Raw genomic sequence first — 18803 nt, forward strand, 5'->3', positions numbered from 1 at the left:
AGGAGATTTATATTTCGAAAGGGAGATTTCGAATCAAAATATCCCCGTGTAAATGAGCCGAACATATTTATGCTGTATCATGTGTTTTAACACCGTGGAATTTGAAAGTTTAAACTGATAATATGAAGATTTTAAGATCTTTCCCAATTGTTCTACGACTTTCCATAAATAATATTCTTTAGTAAAATAATACAAAAACCTCTATTGCTCTCTCCGTGGAGTTTTATTGATAAAAACCTATTTTAAGATGCTCTGAAAAATATGCGAATGCAACGCCACTTACGTCAGACATATAAATGTCACATGTTTAAGAAAGTTTTGTGAAATATATATTCTCTTTTTTATACTAAAAATAATCATTAATCATCCACACACTGAGAAAAAAAGAGGGTGCGATTAACATTTTTTTCCTCAGAAATTTAACACTTTTTAGGTGTAAAAATATATCAACATTTTTTAATGTTAATTTTACACCTTATTAAGTGTAAAATTAACATGAAAAAGGGTAACTTTAACCCCTAATACACCTAAAAAGAGTAATATTTACACCGATTTTGGATCAATACTGCAGGGTAAAATTAACATTGAAGGAATGTTATTTTAACTTTTTCGGATTATTCTCAGTGCAGTAACCGGAGATTAATGAATTGAATTTCTTGAGGAATTTTGCTCGCAAAGTAACAAATTCTATTTTTTTTCTAAAATCAATCAAGGGTTAAAAAAATATCATTGAAAGAAAACAATAAGCTCAAGATAGTCTCTCCGATCAAATTTGTATAAAATTAATTGGAAAATTCTGAGAATAGCACCTGCACCATATAGCCAGAGATTCCTGCCCGAATCTCACAATTCAGCAAAAGTTAAAGCTCTCTTGCAGATTCTTAAGCCACAACAATAAACACTTTATAATGCGAAGGAATTCACAGTGAATTTATAAACAACCTCTATTTAAATGCAGAATTATTGGCACTGTTTCAAATCGGGCCAATGTGTCGCTAGTTATTTGTCCGGATGATTACCCCTGCTTAACATTCCTCAAGGTTTCTATCTGAATTAACAAGTGCCCTGAACTCAAATGAAAATCAATAAAATGCCAACCTGAGGCGGAGTCCTGATGTACAACGGCGCTTCGTCGGTGGTTGAGGAGAAGTCATCGTAGCAGGAGGATGAGGGAGTCCTGATGGTTGTCCTGGAGGTGTTTCCATGATGTCCAGAATCTGAATTGCTGAGTGTTCCGGCGGATGTTGTGCTCCTGTCTGCAGTGAGTTTCCCCGAAGATGCAGCTGGGATGCTGCAGCCGCTACTTGACGGGGTTTCTCCCAGTTTTTGCGTGACTTTTGGGATTCTCTGACGTGATCCCACAGGCTCCCATACTTCTGTACAATTGCTCGTGTAGCAGTTATTCTCACGCTTTTCGCACATCCTCTCATCTAGGACACGTCCGTCCTTGGCTACACTGACTTCTTCCGTATGAACAATTGAGGATTTGATGCTGAGGGAGGTTTCCAGGCGAACTGGCTGTCGTAGAATTCCAGCCTGGTAGAGAATCTGATTGAGCAAATCACATGGGGGCACTTGACCCGTGCTCAGGGCTGATTTTATGGCATCCTGCTCACTTCCATCCAATCTCACGGGAATCCCATTTATCGTGAGAACTTCCTCTTCGCGCACCGTGGACGTCGTCTCACAGTCCACGATGACACAATTCTTACCCAGCACCGATTCCACCGTCTTGAGAATGTCCTGCTCGTCCATCGTTTGCACTCAGACACTCAAGGGACGCCGTGAGTCATCGCAATGCACCCGAGAGTAGCTCATCCTCACCTCCAGCCACCCTCCAATACCCACTCTCTCTCTTCCCGTGCGCAGACTTCCGCGAGATGCGCAGAAGGCACGCACTCAAGTGACCTCGGAATTCACTGAGAAATTGTGTCACAAACTGCTTCCGTCCCACTTCACTTTCCGCCTAAAAAGGCCCCAAAACACTCTTTGGAAGGCTACACAGAAAAAACTGCCCACAAACAAAATCCCATCCACTAAAACACCTTTTTCTACCAACTAACGCACAGTATTCACAGGGGAATATTCACTTGATCTCACATCAGGGACAACACTGGAAGACACTTGATAGGGAATCATGGCGCAAATTGTCCGGGAACCAGGAGAAAATGATACTTTTTTGGGGAGCACCAAACACAACTGAGCAAGTAAAAACACGACACTGAGAGTGGTGAATACGAAGAGACTGTGAAGCGGTGAAAAGTGGTGAATAACAAATGCATTTGAGGGGTTTCCCACAGGGCATTTAAACACACAGCGTTCACAGCATAAATTCCATTTGTATACCTTCAGGCGGAAGGGCGAAAAGAGCGCCAAAGTGAAATTACTTTCTCGAATGCTTTTTTTAACTTCTCAAATTAGGTGAGATTCTTAACAATCTCACCTACTATAATCCTAACAAAATTTCATGTCATCCGATCAACCTCAAATTTGGCCAAAATGTGTTTCGCCACTTCCTGATCACGAATATATGGGGGGCTAAGTTAAGTTCCCGGCCGGCCGGCCGCTCTTTGGAGCTTAATAGCTCCTAAACTAAAAAAGATATCGACTTGCGGTTTTCGGCAAAGGTTATATATCGGGTGAAAATTGCAACTTGGTGCATTTACCCCCCTCCCCCCACCCCTCCTTCCGCCATTTTGAAGACCCCCCATTTTTTGTTTTCTCAATAGCTCCGCCCCTGTGGCATCGAGCGGGCTCAAATTTTAGTATGTTATAGCTGGGCCTTAGAGCTTTCCATCAATACTAAACTTAAGGTCCCCCGACCCCCCTGACCCGAGCTATAAGGGTCCAAAAAAAAAATTCTTAAAATGGCCATAACTCCTGTTCTAATTGTCAGAATTTAAAAAATGAGGGCTTTTTGGAAAGCTCTCATGAAATGCCACTTCTCCTTCTAACATCACAAGTTCATGAAACCACCGCTAGGGGCGCTATTTTTAAAAGGAATATTTTTCAATTTTCTAAATTAAATAACTCAAAAATTCCATTGTGCATCAGGCTGAAATTTTAATATGTTGTAGCCACTGATTATACACCTATCAAACAAAAAAATACTTAAGTCGATCCATAACCCCTGACCCGAGCCATAAAGGGTCAAAGTTCGAATATTGACCAGCTTCTATCTCCGGTTCTAATTAACATTTTGAGCTAAATTTTGGGTTTTTGATTTCGTCTCGATGAGCACTTTCAGATGGAAGTTCAAAAAGTCACCACAGGTGGCGCTGCGATAGCGTCAAAAATCATCAAAACTCAAATTCATTTTTCTCAAAAAATCCTTTGTACAAGTTAATCAAATTTTAGAGTCTTGTAGTCTAGTCTAGGGCGTTTGTAAAATGTGGCGTAAGTGCGCTATGGTTATAACAGAACCGGAGATATGAGGGGTCAGATTTCACGAAATTCAAAAAATCATATCTCCGGTTCTATTTGACCGATTTTGATGAGTGAAGGCTTAAACAAAAGATCTCATCAAATGCTACAACTTTCTAAAACATTTGAACTTCGTAGGACCAACACCAGGGGCGCCACATTCGAAAAACCAATTTCAATATCACATAACCTCAATTATCTCGACTGTCGCTGAACCGATTTTGATGATTACTTCGACATAGCTGTAGAGGACATTTATGTCTATATTTCTTCCATACATCATTTTTCGACTAGATAATAGGATCTACCCAATTTTGCCGTTTAAGTGTGAAAAAATTGACTTTTCCCATAATAACGCTTTGAAATCACTCAGATGCCAATTTGACTGCTTCTACTCCACCAAGACACTTAAAATAGTGTTTTAAATGGAAAGTCTCACAAAATACAACAATTCTTTGATATAGTTGAAGTTCATCAAATGAACACTTGGGGCGCTCTGGTCGAAAAAACGAGTTCACAAACAAACAACGTCGATTATCTCGGCTCCTGATTATAATCAATGAGATCAAGTTCTTCGGCAAAATTATAGAGAACATTCTGGTCTACATTTCACCCATATATCTCTTTTCTGTCAGTCCATCCAAATCCTTGATATTTTAGTTTAAATTAAATACAAAATTTGTAAAATTTCACGAATTTGATTCAAGATAACTGAATGGCGTTCCCCAACTTCAGCTCTAAATCGAATTTGCATGCATTCCGAGTTAGCTTATGTTAAGAATCTCACCTACATAAGCCGGTTAGGATTATCTGTCCCTTTTTCAAAAGATTTAAATTTGGATTTTATGGAGAGGTTTTGAAATTTCCAAGTCCGCTGCAGCGGTTTTATTAAATGATTCGGTTAAATACCCGTAATTGCATTTTTTCCCGAACATTGCTTTTTATTGTGTCAAATTTTGTTACAAGCTAGAAGTCAAATGAAAAGAGATATTAAAACTCTGGTCTTTGGTGGCCCCCTCCCATAAGCCAAAATGATCTAGAGACGTGTATTATCCCTTTTCTCCCACCAATTTATTACTCAACAGGGGGTCCGTGGTGCAATTGGTAAGAGCGTTTGGCTCTTGGGCGGTGTGACCCCTGACTCGACTGTCACAGTTGTGAGTTCGAGTCGCGCCCGGTGCAAATGATTGAAGCGTTCTGAATGGACATTTTTTCACGAAACATTGTAATCTGAATAATAAATTTGTAAGCTGAATAATGTACAAAATGGCCATAAAAGCCCCGGTACATTGAAATAAATAAATAATTATTACTCAACAAAAACCATGTTTATCGCTTTATTTCGAAAACGGTTCTCATGATTTCGATTTCGGAAGTTTCCAAATTTGCTTTAAAGGTAGCGCAGGTGAACATTTCGTCCATATGAAAGGAAAATTTAAAATTTCGGGGTTTTCAAAGTCAAAATTTTTAACTGATTTAGCTAAATTTATTTTTTAAGTCCGAGAAATTACCAACACGTTCGTAAGAGTAGGAAACATACAATACATAAAAGCAGTAACATTTCCATGAAAGTTTTGCCAAAGGAAAAATAAAGAAGTAGGGTAAAGTGGTACAATTTGGACAGGGCTTTTTTTCTTAAATAATTTAGTACTTCATTTTTATTTGTATTTTTAATGCTTTAGTTTTTTAATTTGGTTCCTTGTGCTTAAAAACAAATTTTATACTGTATTTATCAAGAAAAAAAACTATGTTCAACTTGTACCGGCGAATTATCCAACTTGTAACACTATCTCCAACTTGTATCACTTTACCCTACTCATTTTAGAGAAGTTTTCTTTTTTTTTAATTAAATAAGCCTTACATAGTATTATTTTTCTCTAATTTAAAATAAGATTTAAAGTGTGAACTGTTTCAAAATCCTTCCTTTTCGCATATCTTTTATTTAAATTATTTCATAGTATATGCTCTATTTAATCGATAACTATTTCAGCTAAGATGTTTTACAATCTTATTTATATTTTGAGGATTTTTATATGCCACTCGTAGAATAGAAAGTTTCATGAAATCTAATTTTCTATCCTCTTCTTTTTTAAATATATTGCATTATTGTCAAACTCAATTTGAATTTGAGTTCAAAAGAGTAGGATGAAAATTTTGATTTCACGAGAAAAGCTAAAGATACTAAATTTTCAATGAATATATCAGAGCCCGAATTCTTAAAATTGCCACAAAAAATTGTTTCAGCGTTTTAAGTGTTTTTTTTTAATTTTTTAACGCAGCATAAAATATAATATTATATTATTAATATATTTCATAATTAGTATAAATTAAGTTGTATTTTGTAAACCACAAGTTTTTTGAATCGAATATAAATAACGGGGAGTTAAATATCATGACGAACACTAGTTAAATAACTTTAAGGAATGGATTTATCAAAATGAAAATGTACAAGTATTTTTAAAATAAAATTGAAGAAATCAGTGAGCCTTAAATAAATCTCTAATAATTAATTTTTAATTAAAATAATTTAATTACCTTCCTGAACACAGAAATTACGTTTGACTCATGTCTTTTCTTCTGAAGAAATCTACCGCAAATGTTTAATTGAATTAGCAACATCAAAATCTAATTACAACTTACTATTTGCTGTGGTCTTCTTCGCTCTACAAGATGCTTGTCCTGGATGATTCGGCAGTGTTGTTTCACTTCCTCCGACAGCTGGTGGATCAGACGATGCTGATGCAGGTGCATAGGTCCCGAGGGAGCCCCTGAAGTTGTCTGTCCAGCATTCTGTGGCTTCCTGGACGATGTCTGATTAGCTAGTACATCTCCGGAACTTCCATCCACTTGGGCTGTCGGAGGAAGTCTCCGGGCAGCCGGTGGTGGTGGAATATTTGTAGGTTTTGCCGGAATTGGGGGTCGTCGTTTGTCACTTGGCTGCAACATTCTTTACCAGTGCATCTCACACTCCACCACCCCAAAAACTATCAAAAACTACCCTCCTCCGAATTGGGCACCAAAGGGTAACACTTTCCTCGGACAAAATTTTAGGGAATATAAAAGATTTTTATGACAATTGAGGGATTAATTTCCTGGTCGACAAACACTTAAAAGAGCGACGTCGCCACCCTTCTTTGTTGTGATTTCAGGACGCCTGCGCGACGCTGGGAAAGCAACAAAACCACCCCTTTCGCCCAAGATTCGACGCATTTTTCCAACCCTCATATCAAAAGAGAATTGAATCGCATTCAAATTTTCATCCGTTTCTAGTTTAGCTCGTGATTCAAATATTATTCAAATAGTCATTTAAAATGCAAATCCAGTACAAAAATCAATTAAAAGACACGAGATGAAGAATTGACCGTTTCTGAATGTATTTGTGAAAATCACAGTTCTAAATCGACAGAATTTGCATGAGAATTTACAGAAGAACAGAACATTGTGAAAGGTTTATCAATTTACTAACTGATACCCCTGAAATAATTTTTCGAGAGTGTACAAGCTCAAAGAAAATGCATTATCATGATGAGCAAAAATAAAACTTTTGTATTAAACTAAATGAAATTATAATCCATATACATTTGAAGCAAGATATTAATAAATTCATTTCAATTCAACTTTTTTCGTCTATAAAATATTTCTCTGTGAATTTGATGAACTTGCCAAATATCTAAAAAAAAAAACCATTGTATTCAACCATATGACAAATCTTATGGACGATAGCGCTGATTAATGTGGGAAATTCACATAAAAATCGCATGTTTAACTCCATTAAGAGCAATATTTCAGCAAATTGTTAAATGTGAATTTAACACTGCACTGTCAAAAAGCGAAATAATAATTAAAGCTGTTCTATTGTTCCAAAAAACAAGAAGTTTTTGGTACAAACACATTGACATAAAATTTTAGTCATAACATAAAAATTATTAACTCTTTCCGGACCGCAGCATAAGCCAATATCACCATTTTTTAATTAAAAATATCTAAGCTCAGGAATTAATTGCAGTCCTACAAAAAATATCTTATATTTGGACATTCTTATAGTTTGTAATCATTCACAAGAATTGGATTTTTATCAGTTCTGAATAATTAAAATTCATTGTTTTTCAAAGAACATTCATATGCTGCTTTGGGAACTCAGAGTCCCAAAAGAGACGAAAGAGTTAAACCGACAATCAATTGAAAAGTTGAGTGATTAAAGGAAATTAAACCACCTTGACCCCCTGATTAGACATATAAGAGATCGAAAGGGGGTGCCAAAGCGCCCTATAGTTTACGAAATGCTCGAACACGTGAGTTAGATGGTAAACCTTTTTGCGTCCAGTTACCATCCAGTCACCATCGATCGAATCGCTCAAGAATTTACACAAAATAGCTTTAACATTCATCAAGATCGGTTAAACGGATGTCCGGATAATTGAGGTTATGTGATTTGGAAAGCAATTTTTGCAAATGAGGCGCCACTAGCGTTGGTCCTATGAAGTTTAAATGATATAGATTAGTCATAAAATTTGGTCAAATAGTACCGGTGATATAATCTATAGATTTTCGTGAAAATTAACCCTCCATATCTCTGATTATATTGAAACCATTGAGAACATTTTACACTTTTGGAGAACATTTAAACATACAGTAGACTCTTCGATATCCAGCACTTCGATATCCGGGTGACAGCTGCCAAACACTGGCGGTTGATATATTCAAAATTATTTTCACTAAACATGAAGTTTGTCCAGAGTGAATTAAAGTATTATTAACATTGTATCGAAGTTTTTAATACATAATTGTGATAAAAAATGAAACATAAGCACACCATGAAGAAAATTCTCTTTTTCTTTGTCAGACAGAAAATAAATTCACACTGCACAAAATAGAAAAACCGTTGATCATTCAAAAAACCTAAATGTCATTTTGTCCCCCAGTCAGCCGGATATCGAAGAGTCTACTGTATACTACAATTGAATAATTTTTAATAACTAATAACGGCTTTTAACACTAAACCTACCGAATGTTTTTGCTCGTTTTTCGGTCAAATGACAAACCGCGGTAGGGTAGGATACTCAACAAATTTGTCTCGGAAAAGAGCAAAAAATTAAAATTTAAACACTGAAAGATATATTACATGGATTACATGCATATTTTAAGAAATTTATAAAGCTTGATAGCGACATTGTACCGTTTAGACATGTGTAAAATTGAAGCCGGTCAATTCGACCGGGTTTTGGTAGAGGTGAAAAGATTAAAAATGTTCTACACAGCGTATTTCGTAACCGATTGGTATTTTTTTGGGCTCGTTGGAAAGGTCTTGGAATTTCTGATAAATCTGAACCAGTTTCATTATTTTATGAACCGGTAATGAATCGTTAATGAGCCGATAAGTAAGTTTTGTTTGAATATCAATAATCGTATCATATCTAACTTAGACATATTTATTAAAGATTGTGAAGAACATTATAACATCTATTTTGTCCATACATAATTTTTTGCTCAAAACTGTCCGATTTTTGTCTTAGCGTAAAAAAAATTAATAATAAGGTTTAAATTTAAAAGATAGATCTAACAAAATTGAACAATTTTGTGACTTTATTTAAGTTCGTTACACAAACACTAGGAGCGCTTTGGTCAAAAAACCGATTTCAAAAACACATAACCTTGATTTTCTCGACTCCTACCCTATAATATCAAATTCTTTGAGAAATTATTAAGAATATTCTGGTATGTATTTCACTCCTTTCTGACAATCCATCCAAATCCTATATATTATTGATTTTTAAATACAAAATTTGCATTTACTTCACGAATTTAACTCGAAATTACAGCATTATATTTCCCAACTTCAGCTTTAAGTCCAATTTGCATGTATTCTACACATATTTTGAGTCTTTTGATTATTATTATTGTTAATTATTCTGCTATCTCCTGAACACTCCAGCAAAAGTGCGACAATATGCATAACTTTGCAGGTATTATTACAAAATACAACATCACTATGTGATATTATTAATTTTTTGCAAAATAATTTTATAATATTTTTTGGTTTTTATATGGCAGGCCACACGGTCAATCCGTTGTCGGTCGGAGCGGTTAGTAAAAGATTTATCATTGTTTTTGTAACCGGACTTCGTAAAAATGATTTACAGTGGAGTCTCGCTAATTCGGCTCTTTTAAGATCGGGCTACTTTTTAATTCGGGCAGCAGTTAGATTTGAAAAAAGTTTGTTGACATTTTTCTAGTTTGATTATGATTATCAAATGAATCAAATATGCTTAAATTTAGTATGGTTTGTCTTAGTTTTGATGTGATTTTGCATTATTAAGGGACTTTCATGCAATTTATGGTATACAGTGGCGGCCAAAATAATAGAATCAGCTCCGCAAAGACCACTATTTTACCTTTAGCATTTTTGTTTATTCCAATTCGTTGAAATAATTTTGATATAGAAATGTTCAAATAATCACCTTACGTCAAATAAGTATGGTTTTGGCTGCTAGAGGTCTCTCTTTTTCACAGAATAGATCAACTTTCATTGAAATTAAAGAATGTGGTCTATAAATCGAATAAGTTTAAATAAAGCCATGCAGTAGAGTTCCTCAAATTTGAACATTTGGGGGGTATAGACAGGGGCATGACATTTCCTATGTTTCCGATATGTTTCTAGCGTTCCGAAAAAAACTTTTGGGTTTATAAGCTGTTTTCTGGCAGTGTAGAATGAATTAACAAAAAATGTAAATACAAAATAAAAGCCAATTTAATAACGAAGAGGCAACCGAAAACCCTAAATTGGCAACCTACGTGGTTTTGGAGATAACTTATAAAATGTGTACGAAAACAGGGAAAAATTTACACTAAAACCGGTCGCATTTTCAGAGCTAAATGTAACCCCCGCGGGTATAGATGACAATTCTCACTCCTCAAATTTGAACAATATTTTCAAAAAAGGAACTGAATTCATGTGAAATGCATTTTCCCAAATTTAAGAAAGATAATTTTAGATAATATATCAATGTAATTTATTGTTAAAGAAATGGAATTTGTTGAGGAACTTAATATAATACGATAATATTGAAGAAACACCAGAGAAAAATAGTTCTAATTCAAACTCCACGCAAAACTTTCTTCACATAACCTTAAAATTTACGTTTTGAACTCAACCGTCGTTCAAATTTGAGGAACTCGACTGTATTTAGAAACCATAAATGATAGTTTTCCAATTTTTTTGGCCGAACTGAATTTCAGTATTGACGTATTTTGTGCAAAATAGAGACCTCTAGCGGCCAAAACAACCCATACTCCACTATTCTAATAATTTGAAGATTCCTACTTCAGAATTATATCATCAAATTGGGATAAAAATACAAAAGATAAAAAATATAAGCTTTGCAAAGTGATTCTATTATTTTGGCCGCCAGACATTTCTCATATGCAATAAAATTAAATAAAATATATTCAATAAATAAAAACAATTATGCCGGACACACAATAACTTTTGTTTAGTAAACATGTTTTTGACATTTCAATGAGAGTGGGTGAGATCGAGATCTAGCCATCTCGCTCACTCTCATGGGAAATTTTCAAAACATATTTAAAAACAAAAATTATTGTGCGGTGAGCATTATATTTTTATGATACACAGAGTCATACAAATAACTTTGTAAGTTCTCAAGAATATTGTTTCTTGGTTCATATTCGGCAGCTAATTACTGGTATTATTAAATTAAACACAATCTTTGTGCAAAACACCTACCTAAATCATAAAACACAAATACTTTATCAACGATTTATATCAAATTCTCTCTTTTTATGACGACCCACTAATAAACACGCTGCTCATGTTGTAATTTTTAATATCGAAGTGCGATAGGTTTATTTTTAAACGAATAGAATCCCATGTTTTGTATCTATCCAAACAACCATGTGAAGAGAATTAAATTGAAAGAAAGAAAAAAAAAGAAAATAAAGAGGAAACCGTTTGATTTGAAATGTGCAGAAATGAAGAGAAAAATGCGAAGAATTATCCATGGATGATGTTGCCGCAACACATTGGTAATGTCATCACGAATTCCCTTAAATCAACATTTCGTGTTTGGTGTCTAATTATGCGGAACTCTACTATGAGGGAAAACTTCATTGCGCCGTTAAAAGTAAAAATCAACTAGGCATACAGGGAAAATTAAACAAGAACTTCTTATGGGAAAAAAAGAGCAAAATAGCAGAAGATTGTGCAGTACCTACTAAAGAAAAAAAAAGTTGCACAAATTGCCAGCCAAAGAGGTGTTTTAAAGAGAAACTTCAGAAGCATGCGCTTGCCGGAATCCTTTCATGGGGGCTACTCATGGCGATAAAACTGGAAAAGCTTAAAATCGAAATAAATTTAAATTAAATAGTTACAAGTTAAATAGTTACATTAATCACAAAGTTACAAGATCTTCAAAATCGAAATGAGACTTTAATTTAAAATGTGGAATATATAATTATATACTGGCATTTTCTAGAATAATCATTTAACCATAAGAGAAAGCAATAATAATAATAATTGAGTAAAATTGAAAAAATAAAATAAAATAGTTTTTTTAGACTGTTTCCTATTCAGTCTGATAACTTTTTTTGTCAATATCAAAATTTTATACATAAAAATATTTATTAAATATAAATGTATAATAATCCATGTTTCACAAGAAAGGAGATTAGCTTTTATTGGTATTTTCAAGAAAACCTCTAAAATGCTATGTGCTATAAAGGGGTCCAATCGTCTATAAGTACAAGAAAAAACCGAATCCGTCTCTTTTGGATTTTTCAAGACTTGTTTTTCGGTCAGTGAAAAGCGTCTCATCCTTAAAAGGTTAAACATTATTCGCGTGTGAATACATAATCAGTGCCATAAAATATTTTACTTCTTTTTGCATTCCATGATTGTCTAGACTTTGAAACTATCAAAAACACTTAAAAATTCAACCAATTAGGGAACGCATTATGGTATACTTTACTGAAATATTTAATGATATTAACTATTTCGCGTCTTTAGGGTCATATATGACCCGGGAAAAAAAGTTTCTTATTGGCTATTTACATTAATTGAAATCTAACTGGAGTCTTGAGAAAATGAGCCAAGAATCTTACATACTTCTATTATGATGTCGTGCACGAACAGATAGATTTCAATTAATGTAAATACCCAAAAAAAACTTTTTTTCCCCGAGTCATGACATTACCCTAAAGACGCGAAAGAGTTAATAGAACTGCACAAATGAGCAGTAAAGAGATAAAATTGGTCAAAAATGAATAAATTAGAAGCAGTTAAATTATCATCATGCAGCTGGTATACCTGTGTAACGATCTTTCTTGTTAATTATATGAATTAGACCCATTTTTGCAAAGAATTAGGGTTTTTACTGACCAAAACTTCATATTTTAATGTTAATTTGTTGTCTTTGTCTCTACAAATTAATAATAATTCCAATTCATTAATTTTGCATAAAAAAAAACATTGAAGAACATGAAAAATATTTATTTGGTTATTTAAGATGTTATGTGGTTTCTCAATTTTAAGACGATGTTTTTATTTTTTGTATTGTAGTAGGGGAAAGTGCTCTCCCTTCGAACGTTCATGCCTTCGAATAATTTGAATTTCTTTTGTTTTTCGTAAGAGATTTACACTAAATTCTCACGGAATTATCAACAATTGATGATAATATTTAATAGAAATGTGTAAATCTCTTAGGAAAACTAAAAGGAAATTCATATTATTCGAAGGCATGAACGTTCGAAGGGAGAGTACTTTCCCCTATAACATGTTAAGAATATTTTCTAAGAGTTTCAACAAATTTCTAGATAAGTATAATTTTTTTAGAAATTCCTATGGCTGTGGGTAACCTGCGGGATGAATTAACATTAATCGGATTTTTAGCATTAAAGAAATGATGCAAATACAGTCCGTCTTGGTTGATTGGTTTAATGAAATTCATTGTCATTTGAATTGTCAGAAATCTCAAATATGTGTCTTTTGATAACGTCACGTGAGCTCAAATGGCAATGCCACGGCTTCAGAATCACATTTTCGAAAAAGCTCTCTTTATTTTCGAATTCAATTTTACCATATGTCATTGCCAGAGTGTTACCGAATTCCCCTACAAGTCTCCAGTTTCCTTTTTAATCTTCGAGATCTACTTCTCAAACGAGAAGTAAAATTTTCGTGAATTTTGCGAGTAAAAGCTTTAATTGACAAAAGTTTATAGCGCTACCAGCGGGAGAAAATAGTGCCCTCACGCGGAGAAAATAAGTTGTCAATCTCAATGAATTCTTGACATTTTATTTCCCTTAGTGGATATTTTATGACAAACGCACAAAAATTGTTGTTTTTGTTCTAAAGCTTATTTATTTCATAACCTAAATAACAGTTTAAAAATAATTATACGGTAAATTCTGATGTCATTGCTATTTGAAAACGTAATAATCTTCTTTAAAGGTCTTGACAATTTTGTTTTGTAAAAATATTTTTGACATTTTATTGAGAGTAAAATTAAATCTAGATCTAGTCATCGCACTCACTCTCATAGGTAATTAAGAAAACATGTTAACAAATAAAAGTTATTGTGCGCAGAAGATTATCTGTGAAAATGAAGCAATTTAATTTTTTTCGAGATGATAAAATAAGAATAATTGCAAAGACAGTAGGGTGGCGGCATTACTTATGGCCAGTCTATACTTGTGGCCACTTCGTAGATATCTTTAATTTTTTCCCACTAATTAATCTCGAAGAACCACAAAATTGGGAATATTTGATGTGCTATCATTAAGTGAAACTTTTAAACTGATTTTCCCTTATATTTCGGTAGAATTTTTATTATTTTGTGGGAATTATTTCACTGATGCGCGTGATGATCAAATATGCGTCATATCGTTAAGAAATTCACTAACGATCTCACAATTTTTAATGAGTAAATTTTATATCTTTATTTTATTTTATGGGCAAACAACTGATCAAAATTTCATGTCGTAGAATCAATATTCACAAAATATTCACAATTTTATATGAGAAGAAGAAAATATTCTAATATTTCCTTAAATATTCACAATATTCAGGAATTATTAGCAATATTCACAATATTCATGAAAAATGCCAATATTCGCGATATTCACGTTGGTAGATGTTAGACTCGCGAGTTGTATCCCCCTTGGAAAATCATATATTTTCCGGGGTTTGAGGAATATTTCTAGTAAATTCCTTTGAATATATCGAAATAATCTACATGAAAGAAATAACTTTTAAGATTTTGCTTTAATTGGTCAAAAAAATCAACAGCTGTAAGGAAATATGTTCTTAATGTGACCATAAGTAATGCCTGCACCCTATATTCTACATTATTAATTTTTATTTTCAGTTTTGAGGAGAATAGTCTCAAATTTTAGATTATTTTTCACAAATAATATCATAATCAAAATCATACCTAAATATTTTCCCTATAGTGAAAGGCTTTGAGGCTTCGCACACACTCTGACTTCGAACATTGCGTATTTTTTCCATATTTCTTTAATAAATCCGATCTAATGTTTTTAGGAAATGTATGACTTAAAACTAGCTATTAAAATATTCCATAGATACAAGGAGTAACTCCAGGTAGGGGAAACTGGGACGCCACCAAATACTGCGATTTTTTAATCAGATATTCGACTTCAAACGACAAGACTTATTGAAAATAATAGGCAATATTGGGATGCTAGTCCACTGAAGAAATGGTCAAGATAGTTCAAGAAGTTTAGGAACAAAAATCAGTGTTTGGTGCTACCTCGTGCTTGGTGGTGCCCCAGTTTCCCCTAACTCATTCCCATTTTTACTGACAAGGGTTTCTTGTTTCTCAGGTTTCGCGATGCAAAAATCGGCTTTTTCGAACAATTGACGAGGGTTTCTCAATATGAGTTACCCCTTGCATAGATAGGTCAGATTCGTCAGATTCATTAGAGGAATATGCTAAAAATATCAAGATAAAAAAAAATCATCCAGAGTCTGTGCGAAGCTTGAAAGCCTTCCCCTAGTCATTACATAAAAAAACTTAAATAAAGTTCTTTGTTACAAAAATTCCCGATTAGACATACTGACACTATTTCTGTCCTATAATTTTTTTTTAATTGAATAACAGAGAAATTCTGATAATTTATGAGGTTCTTTGAATATTTTTTGCCAATCAATGTTGGTGAAAAAAAAACTATTAGGAAAACCATTTATCCAAAGAAGTCAATAAATTCCAATGGACTGTTTTGACCTCTGCTGTAATATTCAAATTTCTGTTTATAAGATAAATGGGCAATTTACAAACCTGTTACATTACTCAGAAGTTTGTAGTCATTTTGAGAGCAACACATTTCTTCTTCAGTTAATGCTGAAACTGTGCGCAATATTCCATGAAGATTTATAGACTATTGGGTCAATCACTTTACCATCTGCGAAGCCTCCTAAATCCTTCGTGATATCAATGATTGGAGTGATTGAAGCCTAATAATCCACAATTTGCCTGTCTCATCATAGTTCAACTTATAGGCAACATTAGTTCCTTCGTCCATCCATCTCTTGGGATTGTTTCCTCGGCAATTTTACTTTCCTGGACAATTGAAGTGTTGTGTGGAAATTGGCCCCAAGGAGGTATCCAATATTCGCACATTGCAATTATTTCTTCGCTCCACATGGTGCTCTTGTTTATTGTTCAAATAGCAAAACACTCTCCATGGCGCTTCTTGCATCTCCTCTCCAAAACACTGAGCAAAAGTAGATTCGCGGTGAATCTCATCAAACTCTCCGACTTGGAACTCTTGGTGGCGGGAAGAAAACGGTGAGAGCACGTCGAGACCAAGAAGTTCATCAGTCATTGGGAGTTAGTCTGCCGAAGACAGTGTCTCAGTGAAGTTGTCTTTTACTTCGCTTGCAGTGTTCAGAATAGACGATTGAAGATTCTTATATACATTGAAAGCTTTTCTAAGCTTACCTCTTATCTCTTTTTTCCACAAATAAAAAACTTTTAAGAACCTGAGAGATTCATAAAAAAAAAGTGAAGTGCAAGTGTATTATGGAAAAAATGGTGAAAAATCTCTTTGGTTCTGTTATTGTCCTGTTAATTGGGAAATTCTTCACACTAAATACAGTTTGTGGCACCCCAAATCATTTTTACGGTAATTACCAACATTTCTATTTAACATTTTACAATCAGTGACAAATGATTTTTAGTTAACGCAAACTGTGATTCTCATGTTACAAATGGGAGAAATCATTAAGGAATACTTCGGAAAAAATATTTTAATTAAAAAATAAAAGAATAAAATAATGATTGAAATAATGATATTAAAATATCTTTCCTAAAAATATGGTAATCCACAAAAAGGTTAAAGCCATATCAACAAATTTCTGCTAGAAAAGCGATTTTCAGACTAAAGGTTTAGCTCAGTTCCTGAAGGTCTGAAAATCCTAAATAGCGAGCAATTTCATTGCTTTCTGAAAGTCTAATAGGTTATTTATCTTTAATAATCCAATCCAAAGTTTTTTTTTTAATGTGAATGATAAGATATTATAGCAGTTAAGCCATATGGCTAAGCCTTAGGTCTGAAGTCCGTATAATAGTTAAAACGTTTCATGTTTAATATATCAAGGAAGATTAAATCGCACTTCCGCAGTTTTAGTGGTATTTTGAGGATTTTTCGAATTTTCAATTATTACATAAGTAATTTGTTTAATCGGTATCGGGAATCTTTGTTTTTTTCAAACAAAATGGGAAAGAAAACAAAGATTCCGCAGACCCTTCTAATCTGGTCAACGGTTTTTTTTTTTAAATATTTTGTGCTGTGTGATTTATTGTCTGTCAAGGAAGAAGAGAATTTTCTACGGGGTGTGCTTACATTTCATATTTCATCCTAATAATGCATTAAAAACTTTGCTAAAATGAAAATGACGCTTTAATTCGCTCTGGATGAACTCTGCATGTTTCGTAAAACATTTTTTGACTACATCAACTGTCAGTGTTTGGCAGCTGTCAGCCGGACATCGAAGTGCCGGATAACGAAGATCTGAGTGTAGTAAAAGCAAGGGATAGATAACTGTGCCGCTCATGGTTCACTCGAGTGCCGATCTATCGATCTCGTGCCGATCTGTCGCAAGTACGTTTACAATATTAATGTTTCCAGTACAGTACATAAAACAGAAGTGAGCAAGGACCGTTTGAAACTGAATAAACATCGAATAAAAATTGTACGTTAATGGTCAAAGCGCTATCTGAACAAACTTATTTTGAAGTTTATTCGGTTTCAAATGGTTCTTGCTCAGCCCTGCATTAAAATTTACCACTTGAATCATTTGTAGGAAATTTATAATGTTACTTGAGCTTAACTAACGCTGTACTTCATAAGAGTGAACTGTCAATTAAATCCGAAGATTCTTCGCTAAAATCGGTCGAGTCTGCAGATTTTTGTGAATGAAAATGGCATGTTCAATATGCCAATCTGTGGATATCTTTGCAAAATAGTGCCAATCTGTTGATTTTTACCTCCAGATCGGCACAATTTTGCCGAGAGCCCCTTATTCACACCTTGAGTAAAAGAGTAGTATTTTTGCATAGTATACGCTTCACACAACTATGACAAAGATAGTAAGATGGTAATTAAACACAAGTTTATTATAATTATTGAAAAGTGTTCTTAAAACAATTTCTGCTATGTGTCACATTTTTGAAAAATCTGAAAAATTGTAAAAATGACATACTGCGCTAGAAGATCATCTTTTCCAAAATATTTCATATTTATCTTAAAAATTTACAAATTCTTTTTGGTTGTATATTATAAAGTTTTAGAATATATAAGAATATTTTCATTTTTTTATTGCGAAAGCAATGCGGGGCAAGTCAGAAAATATGATCAGAAAATGATATTTCTGTTATGTCCAGGAGCATTACATTTCCTATGTTTCCCATATGTTTTCAGCGAGCCGAAAAAACTTTTGAGTTTATTAGTTGTTTTCTGTCATTGTAGAATGAATTAACAAAAAATACTAATACAAAATAAAAGTCAATTTAATAACGAAGAGGCAACCGAAAACCCTAAATTGGTAACCTACGTAGTTTTGGAGATATCTCGTGAAATGTGTACAAAAACAGGTAAAAAATTACACTAAAACCGGTCGCATTTTTTCAGAGCTAATGTCACCCCCCTGGTTATGTCAATAATATGTTTCTGAAATAATGTGTAATACTTTAGAAATAAAAACAGGAAAATAAATATTTTACAAGCGAGAATTGTGTTAACTCTTTCGCGTCTTTAGGGTCATATATGACCCGGGGAAAAAAGTTTCTTTTTGGCTATTTACATTAATTGAAATCTAACTGCACTGAGAGAAATACGAAAAAGTT

General features: G+C 33.7%; 2 protein-coding genes across 3 annotated transcripts in view; one reads left to right on the forward strand and one right to left on the reverse strand.

The window, feature by feature from the left end:
• The window catches only part of LOC129808125 (ras-GEF domain-containing family member 1B-like), a 35649-nt gene extending 29085 nt beyond the window's left edge, over window positions 1-6564 (reverse strand). The window contains exon 1 of one of the 2 annotated variants that reach the window (XM_055857875.1): window positions 1099-2235. In XM_055857875.1, the coding sequence (XP_055713850.1) occupies window positions 1099-1755 (657 nt within the window). In that variant the 5' untranslated portion in view covers window positions 1756-2235. Of the gene's footprint in view, window positions 1-1098; window positions 2236-6063 lie in introns of those variants that run through there. The other variant, XM_055857876.1, reaches the window with a different exon arrangement.
• Window positions 6565-16275: 9711 nt separating this feature from the next.
• Window positions 16276-18803, forward strand: part of LOC129808139 (uncharacterized) — a 47247-nt gene continuing 44719 nt past the window's right edge. The window contains exon 1 of the mRNA XM_055857895.1: window positions 16276-16581. Within this exon, the coding sequence (XP_055713870.1) occupies window positions 16479-16581 (103 nt within the window). The 5' untranslated portion in view covers window positions 16276-16478. The remainder of the gene's footprint in view (window positions 16582-18803) is intronic.

The sequence above is a fragment of the Phlebotomus papatasi genome, chromosome 3 (assembly GCF_024763615.1).
Source record: "Phlebotomus papatasi isolate M1 chromosome 3, Ppap_2.1, whole genome shotgun sequence".
Lineage (NCBI taxonomy): Eukaryota > Metazoa > Arthropoda > Insecta > Diptera > Psychodidae > Phlebotomus > Phlebotomus papatasi.